Consider the following 14976-nt stretch of genomic DNA (forward strand, 5'->3'; position numbering starts at 1 on the left):
TTCACTTTACCTCAGTGGCTTTCAAAGCTTAACATATCTAGGAATTATTGCATAGATAGAATTGTATAGATTCTCCTTTTTGGATTATTGAGGAATTTTTCAGTGACAGTGATTTCTGCCCAACCTGATGGATGATGTTAGGTGTAATATGTGAGTCTTCTGAATGTCACTGCATCTGTCTGTGGCAAGGTGGTACCATTATACCCATTTTCCAGATGAGGAAGCTGAGGCTCAGAGAGGGAAAGTGACTTGTCCAAGGTCACACAGCCGGGAAGTGGCAGACTGAGATTCAAACCCAGGTTTGTGTGTCTTGCATGCTAATCTCCTTTCCATTTCATTACACACACACAAAAGAATGCCTTCAAGGGTAGGGGTTGTTTTGAGGATGGGGATAAAAAAAAAAGGCAGCCCGGGGGCTCCTTCTTTGGCTTCCTGGCAGTTGGGTTCCTGAGCACGCAGGAGTGGCTTGATCAAGGTGCTCTGCCAGCTGTGCTGGCCTGCTTTGAGGGAGGAGTGGCAGCCCCAGATGGACTCTTGGCAGTGAGGGCAGGACCATGATTTGCCAGCTGCTGAGAAATGTCAGTTGGCTACCCCGTTGCATGGGCACAGAGCGTGATGTCAAGTGTGGTGACTCATGAAATGGTGTGTTAATGGTGGTCGCATGGACACAGCACACAGTCAGTAGATGGAGCAAGACACACGCACACAGATATTTGGGGGAGGTGCAGGAGGGGTGGAAACCGTCGGGAGAGCTTCGACACATCCCTTGGAGGACCACAGGGATCATTTTCCCATATCCGAGACGGGGCCACAATCACAGCACTGCAGAATCCTTGCCTCCACCCCAACAGGTGAGAACAGCAAGATTCCTTTCGACAAAGAAGGGAACAGTCTCATGCCCTCTTCCCCTGGACTTCTAGGCCCTGCTGGGGCCTTGAGGAAGCCAGGCTGGCTGGGCTGTCAAGTCTCATTCTGCTGACTTGTGAAAGTCTCCATGTTCAGTGCTGGGAGATGGGCAGCAACCCTCAGTCTGACAGCTGACTTCCCTCCACAATCTCTCTGGTCGTCAGTTTCCTCATGTACAAAAAAGGAATAATAAGAGAACTTCCTGCGTGGGGTTGTAAAGATTAAGTAAATGGAGGCTGTTACTATCATTATTACCCAGTCAAGTTTGTCAAAGTTATGGGGAAACTGAGGCACAGAGAGGTTCAGGGACTTGCACATCTAGAGAGAAACCGGACAGACTTGCTGGAACCTCTTTCTAAAACCATCAGGTTCATTTAACACTTGTTAGGGTTCTCAGCCTTGTCTATGAGGAGACAGGCGCACAGGACAGATAATGTGAGTTAAAAGAACAGAAAGAAAAGAAGCAAAGGACTCTGGGATTGGACACTCAAGTGGAGACTCTCAGAGCAACCCCTACTCCTGCCAATGTGACATCCATCTGGTAACAAGGAAAGACAATAAGCAAAGTCCTTGTAGGGCGAGAGAACTTCTCAGGTAAGAGAGGCCAGAAACCTGAAGGCAGAGGGAGGATTCTGAAACTTTTCTGGGGAAAAAAGTAGCAGCCTGGGTGGGGGGTCCCTTCTCTGGTTTTCTGGCAGATTGGCCTAAGGCATGCAGGAGCAGCTTGATCAAGGTGCTTGCCAGCTGTGCCTGGCCTGTGGCCCTGCCCTGGAGGAGGAGTCGCAGTGACAGATGGATTCTTGGCAGTGAGGTGGGGAGGGTGTGGCAGGGGTGGGGTCTCAGGGTCTACCTCTTCTATCCCTATGACCATCACATAACAGTGCTCCCCGGGTTGTCAGCTCTTCTAAAATCCCAAGAGAGTCCCTAACACTTGTCAGGACCCCACTGGCAAAATCTTACACACCCCAGTTCCTGCAAGATCCACGAGCTCACTGAGACTCATAGGGATGACCTTAAATCCCTGTCCAGACCCTTTCCTCACATAGGAATTAAAAAAACAATTGGAAACAGGGATTTTCAATGGCATTAACTGGCTGGCTTCATGCCTGTAGCAACTTCATAAAACCAGTTTCAAAGGTTGACTCTACAAATATGCTGCTAAATTTCTCTGAGCTGTAGGCTCATTTTGAATGCCCTTGTATAACTTTATATTTAAAACGAAAACTCAAAAATTAAAAAACAAAATCAGCTCCCTGTGGCATATTCTTCTGCAGACACAAAGAATCATTTTGCTTGATTCTGGGTGGAAAAATAATTTTGTTTTCGCAGATTAGGTTTGCTTAAAGTTGAGCTTAATTGTAGGTCCAGGGAAACTACGGCCCATCATGGCAAAAGCTCTACGGTTTGAAAGGCTTGTTCTCAGGTCTTTCGAAGGCCACACTTTTCCCAAATTGAGAGGCCAAACGAGGGATGGAGATGGGACAGGGCAATAGTGGGGGCCCCCTCTTCAGCACTGAAGCTTGTTGGCTCTCACAGAGGTCTGGAAGGAAAGTGTCAAGGATGAACTGATGGGCAGCAGACACTACCTCTATTGTACTACACCCAGTGGTGGCCACGGAGGGCAAAACCCACCACCCAGGGCACAGCTGGCAAAGGGGGGTGTTGTGTGTGGAGAGATGGATGTGATCTCTTTCTGAGCTCTGGGGGACCTGGGGGCTGCTGGGCAGACGTCATCCTGGAGGGCTGGAGGAAGTGTGGGAGGGGTGCTTGCCTGCATTTGCCTTCCCTGGACGTGAAGACCACCCCAGGTCAGAACATGGTGGGGACTGGGTTTCTGATGCCAGAGCAAATGGCAGAGTGTCTGCCTTCTCCAGGCCATGGGGCCCAGGTTAGGCAGAAGGTCAAGGTGAAGGACAGGATGGAAGGGAGAGAGAGAGAAAGAGTCTGGAGGAGAGGGAGAGGGAGAAGGAGACGGGAAGGGGGAGGGGAGAGGGGAGGAGGGAGGGGAAGGGGAGGTGGAGAGAGAGAGACAGAGAGACAGAGAGAGTAGGAGAGGGAGTCAGAGAGAGGGAAGGAGAGAGAAAAGGGGAAAGATAAAGAAGGAGAAAGACAGAAACAGGAGCAAGGGAGGGAAGGGGATTTGAGATGGATTCACTCCAGGATGAGGGCAGTCAAATGTTCTGGCTTTTCAGAATCGAAACTTTCTCAGGACCTAGCATGGTGCCTGACTGACACCTTGTAGAAGTTGCTCAAATAACTGATGGACAGAGGGAGAAGCATATTTCATTACATTCTCATATACACCTTTTAGAATCTTTTTTGGGGGAAGAAATCTGTGCTAACTTGATAAGAAACAAATTGTATCTTGTTTGTATTTTATACACCTCCTAATTCCAATGAGGTAGGTTCTTTATTTTCTTTCATTTTTTATTAGTCAGCATTCTGTGAAATTTCTGTGTTAAATCCTGTGCTCACTTACCTATTGAGGTTCAGTGTTTCTTATTGATTTGCAATTGCTTTTTATATATGAAGGCCACGGATACCTTGTCTTATTTGCGGTAATCTTTCTCCTCTAATTTGTTGTGCACTTTACTTTGATTATTATTATTATTAAACCTACAGGACATCTTAATGAAAATGTAGCCAAACTTCTTGAATTTTTAAGATAATCTCTTCCATTGTTCTAATGATCAAATACTCAATTACTTAAAAAAGTGGGAGAGAGAGAAGGAGGAGTGGAAGAGGGACAGAGGAAGAAAGAGGGAAAAGGAGAGGGGGTGGAAAAGAGCAGACACAGAAAGAGGAGGAGAAAGTAGAAGACAAAGAGAAAGGGGGTGAGAAGTCTGGCCAGAGTCAGAAATACATTCAGCTTCCTGACCTTCATGGTACATCTCCACCAGCTCAGAGGCGTCCAGAAACTCTGGAGATTTCTTGCTCTTCTGACACAACTTGATCTCATTGTGTTCCCAGGGAAGGATCTGAGAATGGCCCAGTTTAGCCCTTAAATTGGAAATGGGCCACCACACTGGCCTCCTGAAAAACCAAGTCCTCATTGTTTGCTCAGGTGGGTGGGCCATTCAAGGGCTCTTCCAGGTCAGCTGAGAAGGGGCCCAGGAGGCAGAGGCAAAGGGGAAGCCCCTGATTTCTCCTTATGTAGGTGAGGTGGGTCCGAATCCCTTTGAGACTTTCCTTTCTGGGAATGATCCACTGTGATGGGCACAGACAGGGTCCCTAAGAAGATTTGTTTCTGGATTAGGGGCTGATTAGGTTTTTCCATCCTGCCCCAAGCATCTACAACTTGAGGAATGTGCTGCTAAGTTTGCTACCAGGGCCCTAAGAGCTAATGGCTACTCAGCCCTTGGATGCCGTCTTGGAATCGCATCTTGGAATGGCTACTAAGCCTTTGGGTGCCATCTTGGAATGTCTACTGAGCCCTCAGGTGCCATCTTAAAATGGCTGCCCAGAATTCGGGTGCCATCTTGGAATGGCTGTCCAGAACTCATCTGCCATCATGGAATGGCTGCCCAGAATTTGGGCACCATCTTGGAATGGTTACTAAGCTTTTGGGTGCCATCTTGGAATGGCTGCCCAGAATGTGGGCACCATCTTGGAGCTGCATGATGAGGCATGACCTTTCAGAGTGTCCTAGGACTGCCAGGAGAAGTTCAAGACACACAAGGGGAGTCATCAGGTCTACAACTACAGGGCCTTCGGGCACAGGGTGGGGATCCAAATTCTCATGCACATTCGTTTCCTGATTGTCTTTTTAGGGGCTCCCCAAAGAGACAGTGGTTTGGGCAGAGCTTGTAGAGAAGAAGGAAGATGAGATGTCCCGGTGGGGCTAGTCTACGGAAAGCAGCACAGCAAGGGGTCGGTGGCATGGCTGTGTGAGGAGGTAGAAGGTGCGAGGCCTTCTCCTTCTTCCTCCGTGGTGGGCATCATGCAAAAGCCAATCGAAGCTCTTCCTGGTGGCATGCGGATGCCTCCCACCACCCTGGAGACCACTCTCCCCTTCTCTGCACCCCGAGAACACGTCCCCCGATTCAATGGGCTGGGGACGGAGGGACGAAGGGGCAGGTGGAGTCCTCGAGAGGACACTTACGTGAAGGCAAAGGCCACCAGGGCCCCACTGACCACTATGAAGTCGAGAATGTTCCAGAGGTCACGGAAGTAGGCACCCTGGTGCAGGACGAGCCCCAGGTCGATCATCTATGGGAGGAGAAGAGACAGCGCTCTGATCCCTCATCCCTGCCCTGGGGAGCAGCAACCACCCTTTAGTCTCAGGAGGAGGGACAACAGGAGGGGGCATGGTAGCCAATGGGACCACCCACCTCATCCTGAAGGGCTGGGACAGTGGCCAGAGGACCTGGGGGAGGAGAGAGAGCCCCTGCCCAAGGCACCTTCCCACCTTGTGAAAGGTAGTTCTGACTTGCTGGTTCTTAGGTCAAAACCTTGGGATCCCCCTGGGCTCCTCACCCCACATCAGATCCATTAGCAAACCTCGTTGGTTCTGCCTTCCAAACCTTCCAAGAATCTGCCCACTTTTCACCACCTTCTCTGCCACCACCCTGGGCTGGTCCCCATCATCTCCTGCCTGGACCAGTGCAATCGCCTGCTCCCAGTTCTCTTGGGTCCCACCCACCCTGCTCCCCCTCCCAAGCCTGTCCCCGCAGAGAGGCTAGAGGGTGACTGTGAACACCTGAGTCCAATCATGTCCCTCTGCTCAGAACCTTCCATGGCTCCCACCTCACTTGGGATAAAAGCCTAAGTCCTCCCTGCGGCCCCCAAGTTCCTGCATGATTCGTCCCTCCCTGCTCATCTCCCTGCCCTGGTTTCCCCACCCTCCTCTCTCACTCCTTCGGCTGCACCAGCTCCCTTGATGTTCCTCAAACACACCAAGCATTTCTAATCTCTGGGGTGAGTCTCCCGCAGCAGGGTGGCATTCTGGAGGGTGCAGAATCCTGTGGAGCCCTGGCACTCACCTTGATCACCATCTCAAAGGTAAAGACGCCTGTAAAAACGTAGTCAAAATATCGCAGCACCTGCAGGGGATAAAAGCAAGGGGGCAGCGGATCATTGGCTTGCTCCAGCAGAGCCCCCGTGCACCTAGCCTTGGTCCACTGGGGTGTGTGGCCTCCAACAAAGTCCCCAGGGAGCAGAATCTCCATCCACATGAGGAAATGCTGCATCCATGTACAGCTGGGCAGGTCGTGCACTGCCCAAGGGCCTCCTCCCACTGTCTCAGGGCAGATTTGTATGTTGTGAATGAAACTGTCCAGCAGATGGCAGCAAAGTCCTAGCAAAAAAATCACTCTAACAGGCTGGTCTGCTTATCAACGGAAAGGGTGGGTGCCTTTTTTATTTGCCCAAAGCACTATATAGACTAGAGGTGGCCCCAGGGAAGTTCAGGGAGGACTGCATCTCTGTGGGCGACAGGTCTGATCCCCCAGTGCCTCTGACCTGCTGGGTCTCCTGGGTGAGTAACTGTTCCCACATAGGGTTTCCTAAACATGATTAGCCGTCCAGGACAGACACTGGGGACAAACCTCACTGTGGCGCCCATCTCCCTCCCCACTCCGGGGCCACACACTCAGCAGGGTGGGTTGATTCTCCCTCTCTCCACCACTTTACACAAGACCAGGCATTAGTGGTTTCTCTCTGGACGGGCAACATCCTGCACTCTGGCCCCTTTCCTGGCCATGCCATAGCACATCCCTGGTGTGACCCTGGATGTTGAGTGTGCTGGCACAGTGCCCAGCACATGGTAAGAGCAGGGGGCTGACTTCATCAGATTTGCCTTGGAGAAGTAAGGGCTGGTAATTACTAAGGATGGCCACCAGAGGGCACCTGTGAGCACTCAAGTCAGGTCACCCGCCACCCTCTTCTCTGCTCAAGAACCCTCCGTGGCTCACACCTCACTCGGGTAAAAGCCAAAGACCTCCTCGTGGCCTCCAAGGCCCTGCACAATCTGCCTGGCCACCTCCTCGCCCTCATCTTGTCCTACCTTCCCCCTTGCTCACTCTTGATTCTGCCACCCTGGATGTTCTCACCTCAGGGCCTTTGCACAGGCTGTTCCCTCTGCCTGGAATGCTCTTCCCCATGTTCCAACTGATTCCCTCTCTCTCCTCCTTTATGACTTGGCTCAAATATCACTTTCTCAGTGAGGCCTTCCCTGACTGCCTGTTTAAAATTCCACCAAGTCTGCCCCTTCCCCCATATCCCTCATCCCTAGCACGTATCACATCCTGACACACTATTTCTTATAGTTATTAATAATCTCACTGTCCACCTCCCCAACCTGAAAGTCAACCTCACAAGGGCAGGGATGTTTGTCTGTCCCTGTGGCATCTCCAGCATATAGTACAGGGCCAGGCATACTCAAGAAATGTTTGCTGAATGAATGCATGAATAGCTGTGGCTGCACTGGGTCCTGCAGGAGCTGGGATCTGTCATCTGTGTGGTCACCACTCACATTCTCATTATGTGTGGTGCTTGAAGGGCCATTGGAGACCAGAGCGGCCAGGATGGCTAACTTCCTGGGATGTGCAGCAGGTGCAAGGGGCTGGAAGGTTCTGGGAAGGCTGAGGGGATGGTGGTGGGAGAGCATTTCAGGTGCACCGGGCAGAGGGCACAGCGTGGATAAAGGCCTGGTGCTCTGTGAGCTCTGAGATGGCAGGGACTGTCTCATACCCTGTCAATCCTTGATGTTTAGCTCAGCACGTGGCACACAGTAGCTGCTCATTAAATAATTACTAAATAAAGCAATGAATGGAAGGAAAGGAGGAAAGAAGGAAGGAAAGGAGGTGGGGGGAAAGGCAGGCCAGGTGGTAAGCTGAATCAAATCCTGGAGAGCTTAATAAGTGGAGCAAGAGGAAATCAAAAGACCAATAAATTAGGTTCAACCATATCTAATATGTAGATCTTTTTGACCTCTACAAAAGGCAATTTTCTGTAGCTCACTGGAATCCAAAAAGGTTCTCAGTCTCATTTATCACAGGGAAATGCAAATCAAATTCCCAATGAGATTCCACACCCACCAGGTTGGCTCAATGAAAGAGCTGACAGCACCAAGTGTGGGCAAAACTGTGGAGCAGTGGGAGCCTTGTACGTTGCTGGTGCGAGTAAACATTCTGGCTGAATCTTTGGGGCCAACCACATGTAAATTCTATGTCTGATCCAGAAACTCCATTACTGGTTTTAGACCCTGGAGAAAGTCAAGCCCAGGGACCCCATGTTGGGGGTAGGGGATGCTGTGACAGCATTCTAAACTGCAGACAATCCAAATGTGTGTCAAATGGAAGATGCATAAACAAATCATGGCATGGAGTGGAATATTAAACAGCAACGGAAAAGAATGACTGTCACTACCAGCATCAATACATGCTCATGTCATGGTGGACACGATTTTGGGTGACAGAGAGATGCACAGAATTTATCCCATCTGTTTAGTGTTAGAAACAGGCAAAAAAATTCTAGTGTTTAAGGATGCATGTACAGGTGGGAAAATCAGAGCAGCTAAGAAACGCTCCTTCCAGAAGTGGGGATTTTGATACCTCTAAGGTAAGGGTTGTTCAAGCACTGCTGACAACAGGGGTCAGGTCATGCTCTGTGGTGGGGCTGCCCTCTGCGCTGCAGGGCGATGAACCGTGTCCCTGGTCCCCACCCTCTCGATGCCAGTAGCAACCCTCCACCTGTCCCAACTCACAACACCCAAACGTGTCTGAAGACCTCGTTCCCACTTGTGAACCCGGCTCCAGAGGGAAGGGATGCGGGCGATCAAAGAGGTGCCTGTGGTCACGCTCAGTTTTGTTCTACTTCTTGGCTTGGGCGGTGCCTACGTGGGGGAGTGCACTCGATAAATGAATGGATCTTACGTGTTCTGGGCACTTTTCTGAGGCCTGTTCTAGATCAGCTAATAAAAAGAACTCGGGAAGGGGGCCCGGGGTATCAGCTGCCTTACCATGCTCTTGAAGAGAAAGGACTTTAAAAAAAAAAAATTTATTATTATTTTTTTTGGCCGCGCGGCATGTGGGACCTCAGTTCCCCAACCAGGGATCAAACCCGTGCCCCCTGCAGTGGAAGTGTGGAGTCTTAACCACTGGACAGCCAGCAAAGTCCAGAAGAGGGAGGGCTTTGAGGAGAGAGGTTTCAACTGTGAGATGGAGCAGTGGGGATGGGGCAGGGGAACCAGAGCTCTGCAAACGCTCCATGGGGGCTGGTCTGAGCCCTGCCAGGGTTCTCTACAGCCCCAGGAGCTGCAGCGGTCCCCCTGGAGCCCCCATGCCCATCCCCTCCCTGCCAGAGACAAAGCCTGCTCCAGTCTCCTAGAGTCAGCAGGGGGTTTGCTGACCCCTCTTGGGACGCCCCTTCCCCAAGCCTGGCTCCCTGGGTCCCTAGTTGAAACCAGGCAGCAGGAGATAACAGAGTACAGCCTCAGCCCTGCCCTGGTACCAGTTTCCTCCAGGAGGCTTGTTCTAATTATTTCCTTCCATCTCCCCCATCGGGTCCCCAGGGGGCCTGCCAGGCCTGTGAAGGAAGGGAAAGTGCAAAGTAAGCTGAGGACGGGCTTGATTTATGGGACTTGCCAGCCTCGCCAAGGCTCCTCACCTACTTAGCGAGGGCGGCAGGGCCCCACTCCCAGAGGAAGGTGGCTCGTGTAGGGGGTGATGGGGGTCGAGGAAGGAGCTGGGGAAGAAGGCGCTGCCACCAGTCCAGCCTCTGTCATGCCCTGGCCTGCTGGTGCCTTGCTTTCCCCTCTCAACCACGGCACACACTCATTCCTGCATGGCAGGACTTAATCGGGGACATGCGCACAGTAGGTGTTTGATAAATGGAGACAGTTGAGGGAAGCAGCGGGAGATCTAGTGGGGGCAGAATTGGAATTCTGCTGTGTGACCCTGGACAGGTCACTAAACCTCCCTGAGCCTCAGTTTCCTCATCTGTCCAATGGGGATACCCCAAGCACCTGGGGTTGTGCCTGGGACACAGCAAGTGCTCAACTGACAGGGGCTGTTAGCAGACCTTGGGCCCCCAAACGGAGAGCTTTTTAGCTCTCCCCAAAGCTCAAAGTTTAGGAGGTGCCTCTGAGTCAAAATAATCCTTTCTTTCAAAGCTTCACATCAAAACAAAAAAGTCCATTTGGTGACACCTGACTGCAGAGGAGATGCCTCTGGAACACCCCCTGCCTCAGTACCCCCCCCCCACACTCCACGCAGAACTTGTGCACCTCCACATCCTGCCAGACTCACTCCCCCCACCAGGGATTCCGGCAATTTTCAGCCCCCTCTTGGCCACCTCTTCCCCACCAGGCACACGGAACCACAGTCGCAAGGAACATCCTTCCTCAAGAAGAGAATCAGACCTTCCCCTCCCAACCAGCGGCCACAAGGGCTGCACCCAGGGGTGCCCCCAACAGTTATTCCACCCTAGCTATCAGCTTTTACGATGCAGGAGAAAGTGGCCCGTGACAGAGTAGCTGGGCTGGAAGGAACCTGCTGGGTGGGACTCACATTGTTCCGCGGTGCGTTGGGCTGCACGGGGTCCTCAGCCGCCAGGGCGATGCTGCTCATGGCGATGACCATGAGGATGCACATCTCAAAGTAGCGCAGGTTCAGGATGTAATGGCACAGGCGGCGAAGGCTGGGGACAGGTAGGCGTGCAGAGGTCCACTCAGACCGCAGGCTATCGAGCCCCTTCCTCTGTAATCTCCTTATGTCACCTACCACTATCTGAGATGATCTCTAACTCCCAAGGTCCCACACCCAACAGAGTAACAAGCTCCTTCATCTGGGGACCCTCTTGGGGCAGGGGAGCCCTCAGCGAGGGAAGAGATCCACGTCTCTGTTTATAAGTTCCCATCACTTCCAAACCACCCTCTTGGAACATCTTAACTCACAGGCTGAGTTGAAGAAATATTGTCCTTGATTCTGTAGGAGATGAAAAGCTTTTTATGCATAAAATGTCACGTGGTCAAACAAAATTGGGAAATTCTGGGTTAAGTAGATTTCCTTTTTTTTTTTTTTCAATTAGTTGAGTGACCTTAGGCAAGCTATTGTACCTCAGTGCCCTCATCGGTGAAATGACCATAACAATAGTCTCTAACTCACAAGAATGTGAGGATCAAAGGAGTTAATATATGCCTGGTACATGGTAGGGGCTCCAAAAGGTTAGTTACTTAAATTATGAATTGCAGGCCTTATCAGAGCCTTCAATATGCTAATGAGATAATAATGAAATAATTAACCTCAAGTGGAGCTAATAATGATAAATATGTCATGAGAGTCTATGAATGGCTGCAGGGCTGAGTGGCTAAGAACAAGGATGCTGGAGTCAGTCTGTCTGGGCTCTCCCACTTGCTTGCTGTTTGACTTTGGGCAGGTGACTTCATCTCTCTGGACCTCAGTTTCTTCATCTGTCCAATGGGGATAAGCAAAGTACCAACCCCTATAGGGTTATTATGAGAAAATTTTTTTATTTGTAAAGTATTCAGAATAGTGCCTGGTGCTAAGTGCCACATAAGAATTTCTTTATTAAAATAGATAATGTCAACCACATAAAAAAGTAAATGCACAGGGTGAGTCTCCAAGAGGCAGGTTAGAGAAAGCAGTTTCCCCTGAAGCTTATTTGACATGATTCTTCTTTGCCAAGAAGCATTTTGAGGGACCAGGGTTTCAAAAAATACCCTTTGGAAAAATGTAATTCTAAAACAACCTCTGAGCCACCAAGACATACATGCGATAAATTTCTCCCCTAAATAATCCAGCCTCCTCAAGGATGCCCAAGACAGAGGGCCATGAACTCAGAGACCATCCACCCAGAATTCAAATCCTTGTAGAGCAGAGCTCAGGGACCAGGGCTGCCATGTACAATTGTACAGGTTGTGCACTGCACAAGGCAGCCATTTCTAAGGGACACCTCTCACATCACAGACAGTGTAGATGTGGATATTTATGACAGTGGTTTTTAGCTGGTGGCAGGAGGGGGTCTTTTCCAACAAAATCAGTACTTTATGATACGTTTCTATCTTCTGTGACTTAAGAAAGGGACATCATTTTTTAATTTGCTCAAAGGTCTCCTATGGACTAATGGTCTTAAAGGCAACTCTCCCCCACTACCCTTTGTCTGGGTCTGCCCTCTGTCCTGACTTCCACTGCCCCAGTGGGAGCCCTGGGCCCCCTGCCCTGGCCATGGGCCATACTCACGGGTTGGTCGTAGAGAGGATAAACATGGAGCTGTAGGGGGGCATGGGCTTGGGGCCGTCTTCCCCGGGGTCGTCTTCCTCCTCCTCTTTCTTCTCTTCCTCCTTTTTTGGCAGTGGGTCTGGGTTGGCGTTTTTGTTCACTGTTGGGAAAAGAAGCAACACAGGGCTCCCTCCACGATTTCCGGCAAACCTCTGGTCTCCTGCCTACTCTCCAGAGCAGGCAATAAGCAGCTGACACAAAGTGCCTACTATGTGCCAGGCACCCTATTATGCCATTTAATCCTCACCTGACCCTATGAGGTTGGTACTTTATGATGCCCGCTTTACAGATGAGGAAACTGAGGCACAGAGAGGTGAAGTGGCTTGCCTAAGGTCACATGGCTGGGATGTGGCAAAGCTGGGATTTGAACCCGGGTAGCCTGGCCCCAGAGTGCTTGCTCTCAACCACTCTACAGCCTTGAGTCTGCTGGGACCCTCATGGGAAACTAACATAGACCTACCCCCCAGCCTATGATGACCTTTATATTGTCACTTGGAGACAGGCAGGGTGGCCAAGAGCCCCACTTTACAGATGAGAATACTGAGCCCCTCCCATAGTCAAACTGCAGGGTTTTCCCCCATTAACACCCCTCTCCTGAGTGGGGTGAGGCACCATCCTCCTGAGCATTGATCCTGCAGCCTAGCCACTCTATGGGTCCATGGACAGGCTGCGCCTTGCTGAGCCTCAGTTTTTTCATCTGTGAAATGGGCACAATGACAAGATCCGCCTTGTAGGACTGTGGCAAGCATTTATAGAGCAAACTCATGGACAGCTTTTGCATAGAACTGGGCTAACATTATCATCTTAAAAATAATAAGCTCGGGGTAATTTCCAAATTCCTAGTGCTTCTCAGATCGTAATCTTACAAGGGGGAGTTTGGGGGGGGGGGCAAAAACAGCCAATCCCTCAAGGTCCTAGACCTGCACTGTCCAGCATTTGAAACGTGGCTAGTCCAAACTGCGGCATGCAGTGTAAAAACACGCCAGATTTCCAAGACTGAGTACGAGAAAAAGAATGTAAGGTAGCTCATTAATAATTTAAAAGGTATTGATGACACATTGACATGTTAACACTTTGGATACAGATCAATAGTATTTTGGGTTAAATACGATTTAACTATTAAAGTTCAATTCACCTATTTCTTCCTTATTTTTAAAATCACTCCTTCCTTCCTTCCTTCCTCCCTCTTCCCTCCCTCCTTTTCTCCTTTCGTCCCTTCTTTCTTTCTTTTAACATGGCTACTAGAAAGTTTAATAAATAAATAAATTAATTAATTAATTATTTTGGCTGCACCACTCGGCTTGCGGGATCTTAGTTCCCCAACCAGGGATCGAATCCGTGCCCCCTGCAGTGGAAGCATGTAGTCCTAACCGCTGGACCACCAGGGAATTCCCCTAGAAAGTTTAAAATTACATAGGTGGCCTGTGTCACATTTCTTTTGGACAGCGCTGTCCTAAAGAATCATCTGACTCCCCCAGATTTCCATCAGAGGAATCCGTTGACTCCTCAAATATGGTGGCTCCCTGGCTCTCCAGTGGGAATTTGGGATGCAGGAAATGTTGCTAACCTATTGTGTACTTGCCAGGCATCGTATGCATATTACCTCATTTAAGTCTCCCAGCAGCCCTGTGGGGGCAGGAACTATGTCTCTACCCATTTTCCAGATGAAGCAACTGAGGCCAGAGAGGTGGAGCCACTGTCCAGAGTCACCCAACTGAGCCTCTGGGGATTGAGCCCAGGAGGCCGGCTCATGTGTGAGATTGGAGCTCATACCTTGGACGACGGTGTGGTTGAGGGGGCGAGGGCAGGCTGGGGGGATGTCCACCGTGGTGTGGTCGGGTTTCCTGGCAGTCTTAGCTGAGGTGGTCTGGGTGCTGCTGGGGTTGGTGACGATAAGGCTGTTCTCGGGGGTCTTGGGGGGGCCGGGGTTGGATGGGTTCCCCGGGTTGTTGGGTGTCCGGCGGCTGGAAGCATGCTGGGGGTTGGTGGCCATGGCAGGTGGGGCAGGCGTGGGGCTGGGGTCGGTGCTGTTCACCATCTTGGCCGGGCTCTGGGGCAGGCCGGCATGGCCGAGGCTGTCGTGGGGACTTGCTGACTCCGCGGTGGCCAGCTTGTTGTTCTTCATGTTGTCAATATCCTCGGCCAGGGGTGGGTCTTGGCGGCCCAGGTCCTGCTGGATCGGCCGGGTGGTTGACAGGTTGGGGCCCGACACGGGGACCCCGGAGCCCTGGTTCTCTCTGTGGCAGGCAGGCCAATGAAAAAGAACCCATAAGTGAGTTAGAACATAGAGGGAATGTCTCCAGATCCTGCCTAAGATTCCACCATTCGAGGTACAAGTTGGCGGTCGAGGGGCCGTGTCCTGAAACTCCCTGGTGCCTGGTCCGTTCTTGTTAGGGATCAAGACCCCGTGGGAGTGTAAGTGCCCACCCTCCCAGGTTTCAGTGTGGTGCTTCTCCTGCCAGGAGGGCTGCTTCCTAAGAGATGAGGCTACTCCTTCATGGAGAAATCAGAAGGGAAAAGAACTTTCTGCCAGAGTCCGCATGTCTCCAACCCAAACCTTCCTGACCCTGCCTATGTGTCTCCCATTAGCTCTGAGGCAGGACGGGGACACACAGTGTTTCCAGAAGTGGCTAAAGCAGACACAGGGACACCATCTCTTTAGGGGTGGAATTGCCTCATGAATTTATCTTCTTGTTTTGTTTTTTGGCCACGCCATGTGGCTTGTGGGGATCTTAGTTCCCTGACCAGGGATTGAACCCCGGCCCTCGGCAGTGAAAGCGTGGAGTCCTAACCACTGGAATGCCACGGGATTCCCTGCCTCATGGCTTTA

At 51.0% G+C, this 14976-nt stretch overlaps 1 protein-coding gene across 10 annotated transcripts in view; it reads right to left on the bottom strand.

The window, feature by feature from the left end:
- Positions 1–14976, bottom strand: part of CACNA1A (calcium voltage-gated channel subunit alpha1 A) — a 310161-nt gene that overhangs the window by 54986 nt on the left and 240199 nt on the right. For all 10 annotated transcript variants that reach the window (XM_036847444.1, XM_036847442.1, XM_036847438.1 and 7 more), the window contains 5 exons: positions 13920–14383; positions 12108–12246; positions 10416–10545; positions 5889–5948; positions 5009–5115 (listed from right to left, as the gene is read on the bottom strand). In XM_036847444.1, coding sequence (XP_036703339.1) covers positions 5009–5115; positions 5889–5948; positions 10416–10545; positions 12108–12246; positions 13920–14383 — 900 coding nt within the window. The remainder of the gene's footprint in view (positions 1–5008; positions 5116–5888; positions 5949–10415; positions 10546–12107; positions 12247–13919; positions 14384–14976) is intronic.

This window comes from Balaenoptera musculus, chromosome 3 (assembly GCF_009873245.2).
Source record: "Balaenoptera musculus isolate JJ_BM4_2016_0621 chromosome 3, mBalMus1.pri.v3, whole genome shotgun sequence".
Taxonomy (NCBI): Eukaryota; Metazoa; Chordata; class Mammalia; order Artiodactyla; family Balaenopteridae; genus Balaenoptera; species Balaenoptera musculus.